Here is a 22513-nt window from a genome sequence, read left to right as displayed (position 1 = left end):
ATAATATTGTCTAGAATGTCTCTTCTCTCAGAGGTTTCCTTTTAGAACATAGGCTCTTCCTTTTTGGACTGTCCTGATGGTGTTGCTAAATTATATAGAGGATGGATTCCACAGTTTTTAATCTACCCTGTTATAATTTATAAGAGTTTCATCTGTCCCAGTACATAATGCCTCTTCCTTTTTAATCAGTCACCAGTAGCGGGATGAGGATCCAGAGTCTAAGAGTCTAAGGATCTAGGCAGAAACTTAAATAGTGGTATAAAAAATTAATTTAAAAACAACTTTTAAATTTTAAAAATTATTTCAGATTTACTGTAATTGAGGGAAGTGTGTTAATCTTCCACTGTGATCCTAGATTTGTCTTATTCTATTAATTTCTTGTGTTATATGTTTTGAGACTGTTTGGTTATACATATTTAAGATTGTTATCGCAATCTTGTGAATCAAACATTTGTAATCATGTAATAACCTACCATATCCCTATTGATGTTTAGTGTCTATTTTTCCTGATACTAGTTTTCTTTTGATTAGGATTTGCTTAGCATCTTTTTCTGTCTGTATACCGTTAACCATCCATGCCCTTATGTTTTATGTATTTAACTTAGAAATAAAATATAGCTAGGTTTTATTTATTTAGTTAAATCTGACAATCGCTTTTAATTAGTTTTTAAATGATCCACTTCCCAGGATCATACCAGCCCCTCTCGAGGTATTTGGCCTGTATTGGGAATCTCAAACTTGATTTTCCTCCCCTCATTATGTGAAACAACAGTATTTTCACAGCATATTGATTTAGTAATCTAAATCACAGTGGACTTGAATGATTATTATATTTGAGGTGTGTTTTCTTCAGTAAGTCTTGGTAAATAGTGAATTGGAAAAAAGTTAAATAGTATAGAACTATTTCTTTTTATGTACTTATCATTAAATTACATTGTACTATCAGTGAGTTAATTTATAAACTATCTTTTAAAACTTTTTGTTTCAGTCCCAGAAATCCTGGATAGAAAGCACTTTGACCAAGAGGGAATGTGTATATATTATACCAAGTTCCAAAGACCCTCACAGGTAAGCATACCTTTATTTTTGGGTTCTTCTAGAAATTTAGATGTAAATTATATTGCTGTTTGCTTATTAAAAACCAAAATTATTAAAGTATTTATAGTTACTGTTAACTTCTGTGCTTACTGTTAATTATTCATTTCAGACTGAGAGGAGAGGTCACCTGGGTGGCTCAGTTGGTTAGTGTCTGCCTTCAGCTCAGGTCATGATCCCAGGGTCTGGGATTGAGATCCGTGTCGGGCTCCTAGCTCAGTGGGGAGCCTGCTTTTTACTCGTGTGCGCATGCACTCTTTCTCAAATAAAAAAAATAAAATCTTAAAAAAAAATCGAGAGGAGATATTAGCACAGTATCAGCATTCTGGAGTTCTTAATGTCGTTTACAGCATAAAAACCTCTTCAGAGTGTTCCCCCATCCCTAAACTCCTCCAGATCATACTAATATATTACAAAGATAAGGCAGTTAAGACTTTTAACTGATTCACTGATAATGAGAACTTAAAATGTGTATTTATTTATTGAACATCTACTGAGTACCCAACACTATGGTTCATGCTAAAGAAATCAATACAAACCTAATAGTTCCTGTATTTGTCAAAATAATAGATATAGCTCAGCATCTGCTGGAAAACCTATCATCAGAGATTGTAGACATCTCTAATTGACTTTTTGATCTTTCACATGGCTTTGATAATAGAAAAATTTAAAAGGCACTAGTTAAAATTCAAGAAAAAGTTGACCTCTTGAGGTATTTATTGAAGTAACATTTTCCATAATTTTTTTTCTCGGGGCCTAAAAATAGATAAAAGCTTAAAAGGGCAAATCAAAGAAAGAGTTATTTCCTAGAATACAGAAAACCTCTCTTCATAGGCACTTAGGAAAAATTAGTTGAGAAATGCATTTACAAGTTTTTTGAATCTTCTTACCTTTCTCATTTCCTATCAAACCTTGTTCTGTATCCGGTTAACTTCTCTGCAACTTTTATTTCCATTTGATATATGACTTTTATAAGAACATAGCCAAATTCAGAACTAGAACAAATAATCCTAAAATTTGAATGAAACCACAAAAGACCCTGTATAGCCAAAGCAGTCTTGAGAAAGAGGAGTAAAGCTGGAGGTTATCCCAAACCCGTATTTTTTTTCTTTTAGTTCTTTTTTTAAAATTTAAATTCAGTTAATTAACATATAACGTATTATTGGTTTCAAAAATAGAGGTCAGTGATTCATCAGTCTGGTATAATATCCACTGCATCACATGCCCTCTTTAATGTCCATCCCCCCATCCCACTCCCCTCCAGCAACCCTCAGTTTGTTTCCTATGATTAAAAGTCTCTTATGGTTTGTCTCCCTCTCTGATTTTGTCTTGTTTTAGTTTTTCCTCTCTTCCCCTATGAACCTCTGTTTTGTTTCTTAAATTCCACATATGAGTGAGATCATATGATTGTCTTTCTCTGATTAACTAATTTCGCTTATCAGAATACCCTCTAGTTCCATCCATGTTGTTGCAAATGGCAAGATTTCAGTTTTTTGATGGCTGAGTAGTATTCCATTGTGTATATGTATACCACATCTTTATTCATTCATCTGTTGATGGACATCAGGGCTCTTTCCATAGTTTGGCTATTGTGGACATTGCTGCTATAATATTGGGGTACAGGTGCTCCTTTGGGTCACTATATTTGTATCTTTGGGGTAAATCCCTAGTAGTGCAATTGCTGGGTTGTAGGGTAGCTCTATTTTCAACTTTTTGACAAGAAAAAGGAAAAAAAAAAGACAAGAAATGATCTCCAGAGTGGCTGCACCAGCTTGCATTCCGACCAACAGTGTAAGAGGGTTCCCCTTTCTCCGCATCCTCGCCAACATCTGTTGTTTTCTGATTTGTTCATTTTAGCCATTCTGACTGGTGTGAGGTGTTATCTCATTGTGGTTTTGATTTGTATTTCCCTGATGCCAAGTTATGTTGAGCATTTTTTCATGTGTCTGTTGGCCATTTATATGTCTTCTTTGGAGAAAGGTCTGTTCATGTCTTCTGCCCATTTCTTAACAATCCCAGATTCCAAGATACACTGCAAAATTGTAGTAATCAAAATAATGTGGTACTGGCACAAAAATAGACGCATAAGTTAATAGAACAGTATAGAAAGCTCAGAAATAAACCCGCACTTATATGGTCAATTAATATGTGAGAGAGATAGCAAGAATATGCAGTGGGGAAAAAGACTGGTGTTGGGAAAAATGGAAAGCTACAAGCAAAAGAACGAAATTGGACTGCTTTCTTACACCATATGCAAAAATAAACTAAAAAAAACCCTCGAAATGGATTAAAGACCTAAGTGTGAGACCTGAAATCATTAAACTCCTAGAAAAAAGCAGGCAGTAATCTCTTGGACATTGGCCTTAGAAACATTTTTATGGATATGCCTCCTCAGGCAAGGGAGACCAAAGCAAAAATAAACTATTAGGATTACACCAAAATAAAAAGCTTTTCCACAACAAGAGAAACTATTTTTTTTTAAAGATTTTATTTATTTATTAGACAGAGAGAGACCTAGCGAGCGAGGGAACGCAAGCAGGGGCAGTGGGAGGGGGAGAAACCGGCCTCCCACCGAGCAGGGAGCCCGATGCGGGGCTTGATCCCAGGACCCCAGGATCACAACCCGAGCCGAAGGCAGACGCCTAAAGACTGAGCCACGAGGTGCCCCAACAAGGGAAACTATTAATAAAACAAAAAGGCAACCTACTGAGTGGGAGAAGATATTTGCAAATGGTATATCTGGTAAGAGGTTAATATCCAAAATGTACAAAGGACTTACACAGCTCAACACCCAAGAAAAGTGGGCAGAAGACCCAAATAGGCTTTTTTCCAGAGAAGACCTACAGATGGCCAACAGATACAGGTAAAGATGCTCAACCTCACTAATCATCAGGAAAATGCAAAGCAAAACTTCAGTGAGGTATCATAATCTCATACCAGTCAGAATGGCTAGCATCAAAAAGACAAGAAATAACAAGGTGGCAAGGATGTGGAGAAAAGGGAACCCTCTTGCACTATTGGTGGGAATATAAGTTGGTGCAGAGACCGTGGAAAACAGTATGGTGCTTCCTCAAAAAATTAAAAATAGAAATACCATATGATCCACGAATTCAATATTGAGTATCTACCCAAAGAACACAAAAATACTAATTGGAAAAGATATACGCACTCCTTTGGTTTTGTTTTTGTTTTTTAAAGATTTATTTATTTGAGACAAAGAGAGCAGGAGGAGGGGCAAAGGGAGGGGGAGAGAGTCTCAAGCTGAGCATGGAGCCCTGGGGTTCGATCTCACCACCTGTGAGATCACGACCTGGGCTAAAACCAAGAGTCAGATGCTTAACCGACTGCACCACCCAGGCGCCACGATATATGCACTCCTGTATTTATTGCAGCATTATTTACAATAGCCGAGATATGTAAGCAACGTTAAGTGTTGCAACAGATAAACAAATAAAGAAGGTGCAGCATGTGTGTGTGTATATACACGCATATATATACACACACATATATATACACACACACACACCAAATAGAATATTAGTCATAAAAAAGAGTGTAATCTTGCTATTTACAACAACATGGTTGGACCTAGAGGGTATCATGCAAAGCAAAATAAGTCAGAGAAATATAAGTACCATATGATTATACTCATATGTGGACTCTAAGAAACAGAACAAACAAGCAAAAACAGACTCATAGAAACAGAGAACAACTGGTAGTGGCCAGAATAGACAGGTGTAGGTGTAAGGAATGGGATAGGGAGATGCATGAAGTAAGTGAATAAAATGAGTAAGTCACAGAGATGAAAAGTATAGCATAGGGAATATAGTCAATAATATTGTAATGTTGTGTGGTGACAAATGGTAACAACACTTATTGTGGTAATGCATTTTGGAATATATAGCATTGTTGATCACTGTTGTACATTTGGAACTAATATTATATGTTGACTATACAAAAATAGCAAAATTGGTAATTTTTTATAAACATATTTTTTTTAAGAGGCGGAAGTGAGAGAAGGGAGGGGAGGGGCAGAGGGAAAGAATCTTTTTTCTTAAAAATTGAGATATAGGGGCGCCTGGGTGGCTCAGTTGGTTAAGCGACTGCCTTCGGCTCAGGTCATGATCCTGGAGTCCCGGGATCGAGTCCCATATCAGGCTCCCTGCTCAGCGGGGAGTCTGCTTCTCCCTCTGACCCTCTTCCCTCTCGTGCTCTCTATCTCTCATTCTCTCTCTCTCAAATAAATAAAATCTTAAAAAAAAATTGAGATATAATTTATATAGCATAAAGCTGACCATTTGAAATGTACATTTTGTTGGTTTTTAGTATATTCAAAAGGTTTTACAAACATCACCACTATCTAATTCCAGAACACTTTTATCACTCCTAAAGGGAACCCGGTTCCTATTACCAGTCACTCTTATTCTCTTCTCCCCCCAGTCCCTGACGACAATGAATCTACTTCTGTCTTTATGGATTTGTCTGTTCTTTTTTTTTTTTTTTTTAAGATTTTATTTATTTATTTGACAGAGAGAGACAGACAGCGAGAGCAGGAACACAAGCAGGGGGAGTGGGAGAGGGAGAAGCAGGCTTCCCGCTGAGCAGGGAGCCCGATGTGGGACTTGATCCCCGGACTCTGGGATCATGACCTGAGCCAAAGGCAGACGCTTAACCACTGAGACACCCAGGCGCCCTGGATTTGCCTGTTCTGTACCTTTCATATACATAGACTCAAAAATATGTGGCCTTTTATGTTTGGTTTCTTTTACTCAGCATGTTTTCAAGCCATGTCCATGTTGTATCAGTTCTTCATTTCTTTTTAAAGATTAATTAATTTTATTTTTTCTTTGTTATTTAAATTCAGTTAATTAACATATAGTGTATTCTTAGTTTCAGAGGTAGAGTTTAATGATTCCTTAGTCTTATATAATACCAGTGCTCATTATATCATGTGCCTTCCTTAATGTCCATCACCCAGTTGTCCCATTACCCACTCCCACCCCTCCAGCAAACCTTAGTTTGTTTCCTGTAATCATAGGAGTGAGATAGAGAAAATCTTAAGCAGGTTCCACACCCAGCACAGATCCCAATGCGGGGCTCTATCCCATGACCCTGAGATCATGACCTGAGCTGAAATCAAGAGTCAGACCCTTAACTGACTGAGCCACCGAGGTTCACCAAGGCAGTCATCATTAGTAACATTTTGGTGCATTTAATTTTAATACTTCCTCAATAGGTTTTGTTTTAAAAGGTTGCTATATTCAGTCTAGGTGTGAAATATTGTATGTTCTCTTTTACAAAATGTTATAGTAAATATGATATTGCAGATATTTTGTGAGAATGGTAGTTAATATTCTGTTAGTGTATAGGCCACGATTTATATACTTGTTCAATTATTGAGCATATTTTGGTTATTTTCAATTTTTAGCCATGATAAAGTAAAATTAGGCCATAATGAAGACCTTAGTGGATAAAACTTTCTTTGTGTTTAAGATTTTTTTTCACCCCCCTTAGTCTATGTAATGCCAGAAAGCTTTCCAAAAGGATTAAAGCAATATACGTTATTACCGATAGTGGCCAGAATGCCTGCTTTACTGAATATTGACTAGAGTAACATTTTTATCTGCAAGGAAAAGTGATTAGTAGGAAACAGTATATGTCTTAAATTTGCATTTACTTGATTATTGAGAAAATATTTTTTATGTTTTTTAGCATTCCTTCAATTTTTGGTAAATTTGGTAACCATGTTATTTAGATAATTAATAAAACAGATAAACCTTATTATCTCTTCCAGTCATTATTCCGTGAGTTTTTGAATTTCTTATTAATGATTAAAGATGTTTTGTTACAATGTAACATTACATTAAAAAAAAGATTTATTTATTGGGGTACCTGGGTGGTTCAGTCAGTTAAGTGTCTGCTTTCGGCTCGGGTCATGATCCCAGAGTCCTGGGATTGAGCCCCGTGGGCTCCCTGCTCATTGGAGAGCTGCTTCTCTGTCTCCCTCTGCTGCTCCCTCCCTCTCCCTGTACGTGTGCTCTCCTTCTCTCGCTCTCTCAAATAAATAAGTAAAATCTTTAAAAAAAAAAAAAGATTTATTTACTTATTAGAGAGTGCCTGCATGTGGAGTGAGGGGTAGAGGGGAGAGAATCCTCAAGCAGACTCCCTGCTGAGCGCAGGGTCCGACATGGGGTTTGGTCCTAGTAACCATTACATTTCTTAACCAGAGCAGAAGTGACATTTCCCAGGTCACATGGCTAATAATTCATAAAGGTGGGATTAGAATTTAGATCTCCTTAGTTCAGTGTGCCAGTTCTTTTTTTTTTTTTAAAGATTTTATTTATTTGAGAGAGAGAATGAGAGAGAAAGAACATGAGATGGGGGGAGGGTCAGAGGGAGAAGCAGACTCCCTGCCGAGCAGGGAGCCGGATGTGGGACTCATCCAGGGACTCCAGGATCATGACCTGAGCCGAAGGCAGTTGCTTAACCAACTGAGCCACCCAGGCGCCCATCAGTGTGCCAGTTCTAAAGTAAGACACTGTTCTTTCATTGGGAGAAAATTATGGTTTTGCTTTATTAACAAAAGAGATTGTATTATTGAGGAGTTATTTTCTATACTTTTGTTAATTTCAGTTTGCAGTAGAAATTTAACTTTAGGTGTTAAAGAAATATTCTCTTACTAAGTATCTGGCTGTAGCCATCCATATGAGACATAATTTTCAAACACTGGTAGCTGGTCATTTCTTTCTATACTAGTTGAAATTTTTTTTAATAAGATAATATTTTTAAGTAATCTTTACATCCAACGTGGGTCTTGAACTCACAACCCTGAGATCAACTGTTGCATGCTCTTCCAACGAGCTAGCCAGGTGCCCTTATACTAGTTGAACTTGAAAATTAGGTTTTTATGAATAGGTTAATACATGGATTTACAAGATACCAAAATTTATAAGTGAAAGTCCCTTTCTACCACTGTGCCTTAACTATAAATTCCCCTTCCTAAAGAAAATCAGTGTTACCTATTCCTCAGAATATCTTCCAGAAGTAGATACAGTCTTTGCATGTCCTAGCAGATGTGTATTTACTCCTCTCTCTCTCCTTTTAAGTACATACTCTTTAACCCACAGTGTTTATTATCTTGGCAATAACCACTGTTTTTAGTTGTTGCATCTTTTAAATTATATATCTGGATCATAGTTTGTTTTAGTAGTTCCTTATTTTTTTTAAAGATTATTTTTTTAATCTTATTTTTAAATCTTTTTTAATCTTATTTTTTAAAATCTTTTTAAAGATTTTATTTACTTATTTGAGAGAGAGAGGGAGCACAAGCAGGGGGAGCAGCAGAGGGAGAGGGAGAAGCAGGCTCCCCACTAAGCAGGGAGCCTGATATGGGGCTTGATCCTAGGGCCCTGGGACCATGACCGGAGCTGAAGACAGACGCTTAAGTGACTGAGCCACCCACGCGCCCCTTAGTTTCTTACTGATCAACATTTTAGCTATTCTGTTTTTCTTTTTGTTATTAGAAAAAAAAATGCTGTAGTGAATGAGTAACCTTTGTACATTAATTATTTTACACATGTGCTACAAATAGTTTTTAGCCTATAGTTTTAGTATTGGTATTAGAGTTTGAGAGGGAGTTTACATTTTTTTCATTGTGATGGGTATTACCAAGTTGTCTTCCATCGAGATTGTATCAGTTTATACTCCCACCAGCATATAAGACTACCTGTCTTGGGGCGTCTGGGTGGCTCAGTCGTTAAGTGTGTACCTTCGGCTCAGGTCATGATCCCAGAGTCCTGGGATCGAGCCCTGCATCGGGCTCCCTGCTGGGCCGGAAGCCTGCTTCTCCCTCTCCCTCTCCCTCTCCCACTCCCCCTGCTTGTGTTCCCTCTCTCGCTGTGTCTCTCACTGTCAAATAAATAAATAAAATCTTAAAAAAAAAAGACTACCTATCTCTATTCTCTTCAAGATACTGTCTTAAAGGACTAAAAAAATCTTTTCTAATCAAATGCCTTTTCATATGTATGTTTTTACCTGTGAACTAGCCATATGTTTTCCTTTTTTATGTAAATTTGATGAAACGCTATATTAGGGAAACTAACCTTTTGCCTGCAATTATTTTTTCCTGTTTGTCTTCAGACTTTATGAGTGGCATATTTTTGCCATGTAGAAATGTTGTATTTTTGAGTAGTTAAATCTGTCAATCTTTTTCTCTTTGGTTTCTGGATTTTGTCACAACTAATTGTACTTAAAAACATGGAAACTATTTTAAATATGTGGGTGAGGGCATGGGTAAAATAGGTGAAGGGGGGAGTAGGAGGTACAACTGGTACCTGGTATTCCAGTTATAAATAATAATGGAGATAAAAGTACAACATAAGGAATATAGTTAATAATACTGTAATAACATTATATGGTGGCAGATGGTGACTACTCTTGGTGAATATTGAGTAATGTATAAAATCATTACACACTATGTTGTATACCTGAAACTAGTGTAACATTGTATGTCAACTACAATAAACAATGTGGAAACTATGTGAGTTAAAAAAATAGTTATTTGAGTGTATAAACCAAGGTATAAATGACATATCTATTGAACAGTTAGACTAAGCATATAATTTTCCTTTGATTTGTACTATTATATGGATTTTACGTAGTTTAAATTAAAATTTTTTTTTAATGTTAAGTAATAAATTTACCTTGTTTTATAGATGCCTTCCAGGATGTCAAATCTGTCAGCAACTCGTCAGGTAAGTTTAATAACAAAACTCTATTGCGTAAATTTTGAAAAATAAAACTAATATTTTAGAAGCATCAGTTAGGTGGGATAAACCTCACAGGTTATTACATTTGATTACATTTGAAGGTTCCTTAGAGTTGGGAGGAGAAGGATTGGGCGAGGCTACTTGAACTCCAATGAAGCTACTTGAGCAGATTTCTAAAGTTGAATGTGAATTAGTTAGGTAAAGATTGAGCAAAAGGGATTTAGGCAGAGAGAACAGGATGTGGGAAGGCCTGACAGTGAAAGAGATTATGGTTCTATCAGGAAACTACAGAATGTAGAATGTAATATGGATATTGGAGAGATTTCATCTGGAAAAATAAGTAGGGACTAGATCATTTAAGCTGTTTGTGTACTATGTCACATAGTTTAGATTTCAATAAGGATATACAGGGAAGTAAAATGCTTAGTTTTTCTTTTGGTAAAAGCAGTTGGCATTTTGAGGAGATTGGATTGGGAGAAAAAAATAGCTTGGAAAGTTTTGGAGTAATTCTGGAAAAACTGAGAGTCTGAGTTAAGATAGTGGCTATGATGATGAAGAGAAGTAGACATATTTGAAGGAATTAATGAGATAAATTCAATAGGATTTGGTGAATCCTAAATTTCTTGCCTAGATAGCTAAGTAAATAGTAATGTTGCTCATTAAGATCTGATGAATGAATAAGAGTAAGACTAGAAGGTCTCTGGTAGGTAGGTAGTAGCACAGAATGCACTTTTCATTTTAGATATATGGAGTTGTTTTACCATTTCCAGTCCTGTTCGTTCCTTCCTTTAGATGCAGAGTTCCAGGGGGTATCTTTCCATTCAAACAAGATCTTCCTTTAGTATTTGGTATAATGCAGAACAATAGAGATGAATTTTCTCAGATTGGTTTATCTGAAAATATGTTTTCATATTTTTCATTTTTCATGTTTATTCTACTCTCATTTTTGAAGGATATTTTCCCTAGATATAGATTTCTGAGTTGATAGTTTTCTTATTCCAGCACTTTGAAGATACCATTGTATTGTCTTCTGGCTCTTGTTTCTGGTGAGAAGTCATTTGTCACTAGTGTAGTTCTGTATGTAATGATTTTTTTTCCTCTCTGGCTACTTTAAAGACTTTCTTCCTGTGTCCTTGGTTTTCAGCAGCAGGTGTATAATGTGCCTAAGAGTGGTTCTCTTTGTATATACTGTGCCATAAATATCTGCAAGTTCATATTTTTCACCACATTGGGAAGCTTTTTATTATTTTTTAAATTTAATTTTACTATGTTAGTCATCATACATTACATCATTAGTTTTTGATGTAGTGTTCCATGATTCATTGTTTGCATATAACACCCAGTGCTCCATTCAATACATGCCCTCCTTAATACCCATCACTGGGCTAACCCATCCTCCCACCCCCCTCCCCTCTAAAGCCCTCAGTTTGTTTCTCAGAGTCCATAGTCTCTCATGGTTCGTTTCCCCCTCCGATTGCCCCCCCTTCATTTTTCCCTTCCTACTATCTTCTTTTTTTCTTTTTTTCTTTTTTAACATATAATGTATTATTTGTTTCAGAGGTACAGATCTGTGATTCAACAGTCTTGTACAATTCACAGCGCTCACCATAGCACATACCCTCCCCAATGTCTATCACCCAGCCATCCCATCCCTCCCACCCCCCACCACTCCAGTAACACTCAGTTTGTTCCTGAGATTAAGAATTCCTCATATCAGTGAGGTCATATGATACATGTCTTTCTCTGATTGACTTATTTCACTCAGCATAACACCCTCCAGTTCCATCCACGTCGTTGCAAATGGTAAGATCTCATTCCTTTTGATGGCTGCATAATATTCCATTGTGTATATATACCACATCTTCTTTATCCATTCATCTGTTGATGGACATCTTGGCTCTTTCCACAGTTTGGCTATTGTGGACATTGCTGCTATAAACATCGGGGTGCACGTACCCCTTTGGATCCCTACATTTGTATCTTTGTGGTAAATACCCAGTAGTGCAATTGCTGGGTCATAGGGTAGCTCTATTTTCAACTGTTTGAGGAACCTCCATACTGTTTTCCAGAGGGGTTGCACCAGCTTGCATTCCCACCAACAGTGTAGGAGGGTTCTAAATTGGGAAGTTTTTAGCCATTGTTTCTTAAAATACTTTTCTGCCCCATTCTCTCTCTTTCTTCTCTCTGAAACTCCAGTTAGACATTTGTTAGTTTGCATGATTTTTAAAAAAGATTTTATTTATTTGAGAGAGAGAGAGACTGACCAACTGACCAACCTCGAGCAGGGGCTAGAGGGAGCGGAGGGAGAAGGACAGACTCCCTGCTGAGCAGGGAGCTTGACATGGGGCTTGATCCCAGGACCTTGGGATCATGACCTGAGCCGAAACCAAGAGCTGAATGCTTAACTGATTGCGCCACCATCTAGGCTCCCCAGCCCTGTTTTTTTTTTTTTAATTAAAATTTTATTCCATTGATGAAAGTAGAATATTTGTGGGCGCCTGGGTGGCTCAGTTGGTTAAGCGACTGCCTTCGGCTCAGGTCATGATCCTGGAGTCCCGGGATCGAGTCCCGCATCGGGCTCCCTGCTCAGCAGGGAGTCTGCTTCTCCCTCTGACCCTCCCCCCTCTCATGTGCTCTCTCTCATTCTCTCTTTCTTTCAAATAAATAAATAAAATTAAAAAAAAAGAAAGAACATTTGTAGTGATATTTCTTAAGGTTCACTAGTCTTTTTTTCTTTGATTACTGTAGCTTTGGAATATATTTTTTCCCCACTAATCCTTATTTTTGCAGTTGCCAATATGCTGTTTTGCCCGTCCAGTGAACTTTTCATGCATTATATTTTTCAGTTCTAAAATTTTCATTTGATTCTTTATTATAGTTTCCAGGTCACTGCTGAGATGCCTTATCTATACCTTTGTTATCACCATCTGTTTCTATAAGTCCTTGAACATACTACTTATATCTGCATTAAAATTTTCATTTACTAGTTTGAACATCTGTGTCATTTATGGTCTGTTTCTATTGAATTGCTAAATTTATCTACTTTTTTCTTGATTATGAGTCACTTTTTTTGGTTTTTCATATGTCTAGTAATTTTTTATTGTATGTTGCGAGTTTCCATGATCAATTTTAGGAGTTCTGGACTATGTCATCTTCCTTTAAAGGGTTTAAATTTTGTTCTGACAGGTGATTAAATTATTGACAGATTCTTTTGTCCCATAGGGCTTGATTTCATTCTTTGTTGGGGCAGCTCTATTTTTATTTATTTATTTTTAAAGATTTTATTTATTTATTCATGAGAGACAGAGGGAGAGGCAGAGAGAGAAGCAGGCTCCCTGATGAGTAGGGAGCCCAGTGTGGGACTCGATCCCAGGATCCCGGGATCATGACCCAAGCTGAAGGTGGACACTTAACCATCTGAGCCATCCAGGCACCTTCTATTTTTATTTTGAATTTAGTCTTAGATTGTGGACTGTACTCCTAAGGTATAGCCTTTTTAGGGTCTCAACTGAATGCCCAGGATGCCTACTCATGTCTTTTCACTCTGATCTAAGACTGCAGTGTCTCCAGTCCTTTATGATTCAGGTCTCAGACCCGCAGCAGGTGATTTCTGTTAGGTGTCTTAGTCTTGACCGACACAGATACAGCTCAGTGTGTGGCCAAGAATCCATGGTGAATCCTCATGCAAGTTCATTTCCCCCCCCCCCCCCCACTCTCTAGCTCTCCTCTGGTACCCTGCTACAAATTCCATCTGTTTCAGAAGCCTGGAATTCTGTTCGCTGCCTCCTTGCTCAGCTCAGTGACACTGCCATTTTCTACCTGAGCATTATCTCAATGCACAGTGGTTGAGAAATTCTCCCAGTGTGGTTGGTACAATTATGGGCCTCACTCCATATATTTTTCTTCATTTCAAGGATTGAAGTCCCATAATTTTTCTTGTTCAGTGCTTAAAAACCGTTAACCTCATATATTTTGTCTACTTTTGTCACATGTCCCCAAGATGACCCCGAGGTTTGGTGATTAGTTAGGACTCACAGGACTCAGAATGTAGTGAGTAGTACTCATAGCCAACATTAAATAAGTATGATGATATCTGTGTTGAGGAAGTTCCCTCTTTCCCTAATTTGCTGAAAATGTTTATAGTGAATTGATACTGAATTTGTTGGTCTTTTCAGTGACCAAGCTTTTTGTTTCATTGATTTTGCTACATTGTTTTTCTTTTCTTTTCATGTTTCATTGTGTGCTCTTTATTCTTTCCATCTGCTCACTTTGGGTTTAATTTCCCCTTTTTAAAAAGTTTTTAAGGTGGAGTTTAGATTACTATTACTTGCAAATCTTTTTTTTTTTTTTTTTAATGATAGCACTAAGTTTTATTAGGGATTTCATTAAGGTTAAACCTCTAGAAATGAGGGAGTCACTTAGGGGACGCAAAGCTGGTGAATCGCCTCAGATCTCATAATGAACCACTGGTTCAGGCTCTTTGGTGGGATCTCTGCCTTGTTCCAGGTACAGATGAGTATAAGGATTCTGCTTTAGCCCTACAGATTGGTAGGTTGGGTAAGTCTCCCCAACTCAGAACACGAACAGCATGAAGGCCACAAAGCCAGAGAGGTGCTTACACATGAGATTCCAGGAAATAGGCATGGGGGATGTATCCACACAGTTCCTGATAGACATGTCAAGGTCCCAGGGCGTTGGTACACCCAGTTCAACCTCAGGTCTGGGTGGTCCCAGTCATACCATGGATCTCTCTCTGCCCTGAGCAGTCAGAGAGCTTCAGGTAGTCATCATACCCCATGCCATCATCCTGGTACAGTTGGTGGTCTTCTACCCACATATACTTCTTGGCAGTGATGGCCCGTTCTGGAATCTTGGGGTAGGACCCCAGGAATGTGTCCTTGGTAATGTGCAAAGCTGTCGTTGTACCCAAGGGCACCATGGTTCAGGCTGCCCTTTTTAGCCATTGGACTCCCAGGACCCATGCCCGGGCTGCCACCATTTTCACCTTCCTCATGTAGCAGATCTTCTTGTTTAAACTATATACTACAGTTTTTTATCCTGTATATTTTCATACTGTAAAGTATTTATGTGAATACACTTTTATGCTAAACACTGTATAATTGCATCCCATGTTTTGTTTTTATTTTCATTTTGTTCCACATATTTTCTAAGTTCTTCTGTGACTTTCTTTGATCCATGTGTTAATAAAAAGCGTGTCGTTTAATTTTCAAATACTTGAAGAATTTCCCAGTATTTTTTTTTCTTTTCTTTGAGAGAGAGAGAGTGCACACACTTGAGGGGGTGGGCAGGAGGGGCAGAGGGAGAGAGAGAGAATCTTAAGCAGGTTCCACACCCTGGTATGGAGTCCCATGCGGGGCTTGATCTCATGACCCATGAGATCATGACCTGAGCCGAAATCAAGAGTCAGATGCTTAACCAACTGAACCACCCAGGAACAAAACCGCTCCTCCCCCGTGTTTTCTTTTATTGGTTTCTAGTTTAGTTTCACTGTGGTCTGAGATCATACTTTGTATGATTTCCATCCTTACTCTAGTTTATTGAGACTTACTTTATGGCCTAGCATATATTTAATTTTGGTAAATATTTCTGTGCACTCAAGAAGAGTTTTTATTCTATTGTTGAGTGTTAAATGTCTATTTAATCACTTTGGTTGGCTGGTAGTTTTGTTTGAGTCTTACAGGATTCTAATTTGATAGGGTTCCCCCCATCCCTTTAGTACTTTAAAGATGCTGAACCAAAAAATTGGGGTGCCTGACTGGCTCAGTTGGAAGAGCATGTAACTGTTAATCTTGGGGTTGTGAGTTCAAGCCCCCCATTGGATGTAGAGATTACTTAAATAAATAAAACCTAAAAAAAAAAAAGAATAAGATGATGTACCAGTGACTATTGGATTGCATGATTTTTGACAAGATGTGTGCTGTCATTCTTACCTTTATTCTTCTGCCCATAATGTGATATGTTACTTTGAAGATTTTCTCTTATCACTGGCTTTCAGCAGTGCCCTAGTGTGATTTCCGTAAGCTTGTTTTGCTCAGTTCTTATTGAACTGCTCAGCTCTGTTGCTCAAATAGTTTTCAGATTTTTGCCCTATGTTTTCAAATTTTTATTCCCATTCCCTTATTTCTGGGACTTGAATTTTGTGTTTATTGAGCTGCTTTGATACCGTTCAACAGGTTGCTAATGTTCTGTTCCTTTTGTTTCCCCCGAGTCTTTTCTCTCAGTGTTTCATTTTGGATAGATTCTATTTTTTTTTCCAAAGATTTTATTCTTTTAGTTGAGAGAGAGAGAGTTTATGTTTTAGGGTGCTGGATTTTATCATTCTGTTAGTGAATTTTTGGACTTGTTTTAGCATGCAATTAAGTTATTTTGGATTAATTTGATCTTTCAAGTCTTGCTGTTACAGTTTGTCATGGTACATCATCGTCTAGGTCTAATTTAGCCCTTCTAATTAGATTAGGCATTGCTATTCTCAGGACCCTTTTGTAGGTCTTGTGTATTGAGATCTCTTACTCTGGCTGGTAGCAACACAAACTATTCCATGCCCTTTGTGAACTTCAGGAATTATTTGGCCTACTGTTGTCTAGTAGTTCTTATGTTTGCCTTGGGTAGTTTGTTCTTAACTCATGTTTAAGAAGATCCTTCTGTATATATCGGGAACTCTCTCATGTAGCTCCTTCCTCTTTTTGTTTTTTGCCCTACAAACTCTAGCTCCTTTGGCTTCTACAAACTGTGATATGATTTTTTAAAAAAATATTTACTTATTTATTTTAGAGAGAGAGAGAGCATGCGCACACGAGCAAGGGGAGGGATAGAGGGAGAGAATCTATAAGCAGACTCCCTGCTGAGCGGGGACCTGAAATGGGGGCTTAATCCCAGGACCCCAAGATCATGACCCAAGCCAAAATCAGGAGTCAGATGCTCAACCAACTGAGCCATGCAGGCACTCGTATGAATTTTTTTTTTTTTAAAGATTTTATTTATTTATTTGACAGAGAGAGACAGTGAGAGCAGGAACACAAGCAGGGGGAGTGGGAGAGGGAGAAGCAGGCTTCCCGCTGAGCAGGGAGCCCGATGTGGGACTCGATCCCAGGATCCTGGGATCATGACCTGAGCCGAAGGCAGATGCTTAACGACTGAGCCACCAAGGCGCCCCACCCGTATGAATTTTTATCAAATTAGTGAGACTGCCTGCTTCCTACATAGTAGTGTCCTGTAGTGCTTCTAGGTAGAATATAGTTGCCCTTTCTGCCCTTGACCCTGGGCCACCATTGTCATCATTGTATAGATATGTACTGTTAGGCATTGGATTCTTTCATGAAGCATGATAATTTTGAGACCATATTGTGTTTAATATTCTAATATTAGATATTCTCATGTTGAATACTATTCTGTTATATGGCTATACTACATTTTGTAGATAACCCCACACTAAATTTAGAGGACTGTATCATCAAAAAAAATGTACTTATACTATTTTACCGCTATGTTAAAAGTATTAATTTATTGGTATTGTAAAATTAAAAAGTTAGATTATTTTTATACTCAATGTTCATTGGTTTGTTCATTTTAATTCAGTTTTTCATTGACTAATTTTTTGAAAGATCTTTTTAAAATTTCATTTCTTTCCTTTAGGTGTTTTTGTGGTCGCTTGGTCAAGCAACATGCTTGTTTTACTGCAAGTCTTGCCATGAAATACTCAGATGTGAAATTGGGTGACCATTTTAATCAGACATTAGAAGAATGGTCTGTGGAAAAGCATACAGAACAGAGCCCAACGGATGCTTATGGAGTCATAAATTTTCAAGGGGGTTCTCATTCCTACAGAGCTAAGGTATATCACATACTTGATTTTTTTAACTTCATTTATCTTGTTCTTTAAATAATACATAATACATTTATTGTCTGAAAATTTATGTAGCAGATCAGAAAGTCTCAGTCATTTCTTTATGTATTTTAAAGTTCTGTGTATAAGTGCATATATATACAGAGGTGTTACATCTTGGTGAACTGAACATTCTCTCATTATGAAATGTTTTCAATCTTGTCATTTTTCTTTCTTTCTTTTATTTTTTTAAGATTTTATTTATTTTCGAGAGAGTGAGAGAGAGAGCATGAGCAGGGGGAGGGGGAGAGGGAGAAGCAGAAGCAGACTCCCTGCTGGCAGGTAGCCCAATGTGGGGCTCAATCCCAAGACCCTGGGATCATGACCCGAGCCGGAGGCAGATGCTTAAGTGATTGAGCCACCCAGGCGCCCCTAAGAGGTTTCTTTATAAGCAACACATATTTTTAAGTTTATTATACTGTCTCACTTTTTCTTTATTCCCTTTTCTTTCTTGTTTGCTTGGGATTAAATATTTTTTTATTATTTCTTTCCTTATTAGTATGTTATTTATACATTCTCTTTTCTGTAGATTAATCTTAAAATAAACACTACAAAACACATTTTAACTTATTATAAATTACCCCTTTCACTACTTTTTGGAAGTGCAAGAACCTTTAGAATACTTGTAACTGCATCTATTTCTCTCATGACTTATATGCTTTTGCTGGCATAATTTTCACTCCCCACAACATTATTTTTCATTTATATTTATCAATATTTTACCCTTTATGTTGTTCTTTGTTTTGTCTGCCTCCCTGCCTTGATGGGAAAAGCAGTGGTAAAGATGGGCACATCTCTCCCAAGTTTTCCTTTTCTTTTGGATCCTGATCCCACAGTTTTTCATTGTCTTAGTAGCTTTCTGATGCCTTCATACATGTTATTTATTTTCTCGTTTTTTTCTATTCCTACCAGCAGAGTTAGTTTAAAACAGTCTAGTCTGCCATTGTCCAAAGTGGAACTCCTCATTTCTTCCTTATATATTTTTTTTAACTTTAAGCTGTTTTCCAAACATGACTTTATGCCAAATATAATGAGTTAGACAAAAGTAATATAGGAAGACTTAGTATAGAACAAATCTCATTACACTCTTTTTTTAATTAATTAATTTATTTTTAAAGATTTTATTTATTTATTTGACAGAGAGAGACACAGCGAGAAAGGGAACACAAGCAGGGGGAGTGGGAGAGGGAGAAGCAGGCCTCCTGCTGAGCAGGGAGCCTGATGAGGGGCTCGATCCCAGGACCCTGGGACCATGACCTGAGCCGAAGGCAGACACTTAACAACTGAGCCACCCAGGCGCCCCCCCTTTTTAAAAAAATTTAATTTATTTGAGAGAGAGAGAGCACTAGCTGGGGGGCAGGGGTGGGGGGACGGGGGCAGAGGGAGAAGCAGATTCCTTGCTCAATGAGCAGGGAGCCTGATGTGGGGCTGGATCCCAGGACCCTGAGATCACAACCTGAGCCAAAGGCAGATGTTTAACCCACTGAGCCACCCAGGTGCCCCTCATTACAAACGTTCTTTTTTTTTTAAGATTTTATTTATTTGAGAGAGAATGAGAGACACAGAGAGAGCACGAGGGGGGGAGGGTCAGAGGAAGAAGCAGACTCCCTGCTGAGCAGGGATCCCGATGCAGGACTTGATCCTGGGACTCCAGGATCATGACCTGAGCCAAAGGCAGTTGCTTAACCAACTGAACCACCCAGGCACCCCCATTACAAACATCTTAAGGGACTCTGGGGTCTTCTCAGTTTTGTAGAATTCTGATACTTTGGGTTCTGATATTTTAGAGTATTTTTCATTGGTATTTGATCTCTGGTTATAAAGCAATGGACAGTATGTTTTTTTGCAAAGAACCTTTGTTAGAGATGATTAAAAATGTTTTTCTTCGGGGCACTTGGGTTGCTCAGTTGGTTAAGCGTCTGCCTTCGGCTCAGGTCATGATCCCAGGGTCCTGGGATCGAGCCCTCAATTGGGCTCCCTGCTCTGCGGGGGGCCTGCTTCTCTCTCTCCCACTCCCCCTGCTTGTGTTCCCTCTCTCGCTGTCTCTCTCTCTGTCAAAGAAATAAATAAAATCTTTAACAAAATGTTTTTCTTCTAACATAGGAATATTTCAGATTTCTTATGAGCTAAATCATCTAGGTACATCAAACCAAGAAAATGAATTAGAGCGGTCAATAGCAAGTAAGTTTTGTCACTTAAGACAAAGATAAATTGTTTAATCTTGTAAACCAGAGGAAGTTATTTCACAGATGCGACAGCTTATTTTCTATAGAATTTTTAAAAAATTAAACTTGTAGGGGCGCCTGGGTGTCTCAGTTGGTTAAGCGACTGCCTTTGGCTCAGGTCATGATCCTGGAGTCTCGGGATCGAGTCCCACATTAGGCTCCCTGCTCGGCGGGGAGTCTGCTTCTCCCTCTGACCCTCCCCACTCTCATGCTCTCTCTCTCTCTTATTCTCTCTAATAAATAAAATCTTTAAAAAAAAAAATTAAACTTGTAAATCCATCTGATCACCTTGAAATATTGAGTAAAAAATATCTTTGTTATTTTACTGCATAATCACAATTCTGTTATAAATAGACCAGATCATTGACAAAACTTTCAAACACATAATACAGTATTTGCCTCTCCTAATAGCAAGAGTTGTAGAAGCTTCCATTTTTTTTTCAATTTCTTTCTTTTTTTTTTTTTTAAAGATTTACTTATTTGAGAGAGAGAACAAGTGAGAGAGAGAGAGAACAGAAATGGGGAGGGGCAGAGGGAGAGGTAGAAGCATACTCCCCACTGAGCAGGAAGCCCAGCTTGGGAGTCTTGATTCCGGTGCTCCAGGATCATGACCTGAGCCTAAGGCAGACCTTAACTGACTGAGCCACCCAGGCACCCCATTCTTCTTCTTTCTTTTTCCTGTTTCTCATCACCATAGCTAGCCTTTAGCAGTTCCCACTACTGCATATTCATAGTCAAACAAGTCAGTAAGTAACTGTGGGTAAATTTATAAAGGATGAATGGTAATTGAGTTTATATAAATAGGAGGAGGAGCATATTTATGTTTTAAAGGTTAAAAATTAGAGTACCACTGCTTTTATGGCTCTTACAGAATGATTTTCCAACTTTAAAATCATTTACTATTGCCTATTCCTAGGGGTGTTAAGTATATTAAGAGTAACCTATCAATCTATAATAATCTGATCTAAACATTTTTCTGATGTCGTATAATGTTGCATTATGAAACCTATGAACATATTCAGTTATTTTGTCCTTTAAAAATCTTTTTTAGTATGTGAGACTATCATATGACACCAAACCTGAAGTCATTCTGCAACTTCTGCTTAAAGAATGGCAAATGGAATTACCCAAACTTGTTATCTCTGTGCATGGGGGCATGCAGAAATTTGAGCTTCACCCACGAATCAAGCAGCTGCTTGGAAAGGGTCTTATTAAAGCTGCGGTTACAACCGGAGCCTGGATTTTAACTGGAGGAGTAAACACAGGTAATGTGACAATTATATCAATTTTATTTAGTGTGTTTGTAAATGTTTCACAATATCAATTAAATATTTGAAATAATAACACCAAGTATCAGTATATTCAGTTTTTCTGTTAAATAATCTATATACTTCCTAAGTATAAATGGTAACTGTAAAGTATTTAGTTTTCATTTACTCTTAAATAATAATACACTTTGGAGCAGGTATTGACAAACTGTGGTCCCATGCACCAAATCCAACCCATTCTTTGTTTTTGTAAATAAAGGTTTATTGGAACAGAGCCACAATCCTTTGATTTTGTATTATATATAGTTACATTTGTGTTGCAACAGTAGAGGTGAATAGTTGTGAGACTGTTTACCTTGCAAACCCTAAAATATTTACTGTTTGACCCTTCACAAAAAAAGGTTGTTGATCCTACAGAGCCAAGTTTTATTTATTTATTCCAGGAATAAAATTGACTTATGGTAAATTGATATAAGAATGGCAATCCATTGCCTAGGCAGTGGTAAGAAGTAGCTTTCAAAATTAGTTTTTAATATACTATAATTTTTCATTGCAAATCTTCTCTATGAAATATACAGGTTAGATATAAGAAAAGCAAATTAATTTTAATATCCAAAGTAAAATATAATTATTACTTAAATTAGCTTGCAGATATCTAATTCATTATGAACAACTAGTTTTTGAACCTAATTGTGTGTCAGGCATTCTTCTGGCTGCTGAAGATATAGCATTCCACAAAACAAAATGTTTACCTTCGTGGAACTTATATTCTAGTGGAGAAGATGCAGATAACAAACAGATAACTAAATATGTTATCATATGTTAGATGATAAGTGCTGTGGAGACACATGAAATACAGAGAAGAGATGGTAGAGAGGGCTTCATTAATAAGGTGACATTTGAGTAGAGATTGAAGGAAATGAGGGGGCGTGGTAAGGATAATGTGAGGCAGAGCACATAAAAAAGAAAAAACTGCTGGTGTGTTGGAAGAATGGTAAGAAGGGTCCAATGTAGCTAAGTAGAATGAACAAGGAATGCTAGGTGATGAGGTCAGGAAGTTACGGGACTGGGGTAGGGTGGTGAGTAGGGGCAATAGGCACATCATTATATAAAGCCGTATAGGCTATTATAAGCACTTTTGCGTTTGCTCTGAATAAGAAGGGAAGATTTTAAGCAGAGAGTTGACAAGAGCAAAGATCACTTGGATGATGTTTTGAAAATAGACTGTGAACAGGCAAGGCAGCAATTGGAAGA

At 37.6% G+C, this 22513-nt stretch overlaps 1 protein-coding gene and 1 pseudogene across 1 annotated transcript in view; one reads left to right on the top strand and one right to left on the bottom strand.

The window, feature by feature from the left end:
- Positions 1–22513, top strand: part of TRPM7 (transient receptor potential cation channel subfamily M member 7) — a 118720-nt gene that overhangs the window by 22007 nt on the left and 74200 nt on the right. The window contains exons 2-5 of the mRNA XM_088024788.1: positions 989–1068; positions 9810–9848; positions 17517–17715; positions 21043–21256. Coding sequence (XP_087880914.1) covers positions 989–1068; positions 9810–9848; positions 17517–17715; positions 21043–21256 — 532 coding nt within the window. The remainder of the gene's footprint in view (positions 1–988; positions 1069–9809; positions 9849–17516; positions 17716–21042; positions 21257–22513) is intronic.
- Positions 14310–14862, bottom strand: LOC114206359 (NADH dehydrogenase [ubiquinone] 1 beta subcomplex subunit 8, mitochondrial pseudogene; annotated as a pseudogene).

This window comes from Eumetopias jubatus, unplaced genomic scaffold, assembly GCF_037043125.1.
Source record: "Eumetopias jubatus isolate StellerSeaLion01/CBP00866 unplaced genomic scaffold, mEumJub1_p1.0 scaffold_7, whole genome shotgun sequence".
NCBI classification, from domain to species: Eukaryota; Metazoa; Chordata; class Mammalia; order Carnivora; family Otariidae; genus Eumetopias; species Eumetopias jubatus.
The sequence above is the reverse complement of the archived record's forward strand: the minus strand, read 5'-3'. Positions and strand labels throughout refer to the sequence as shown.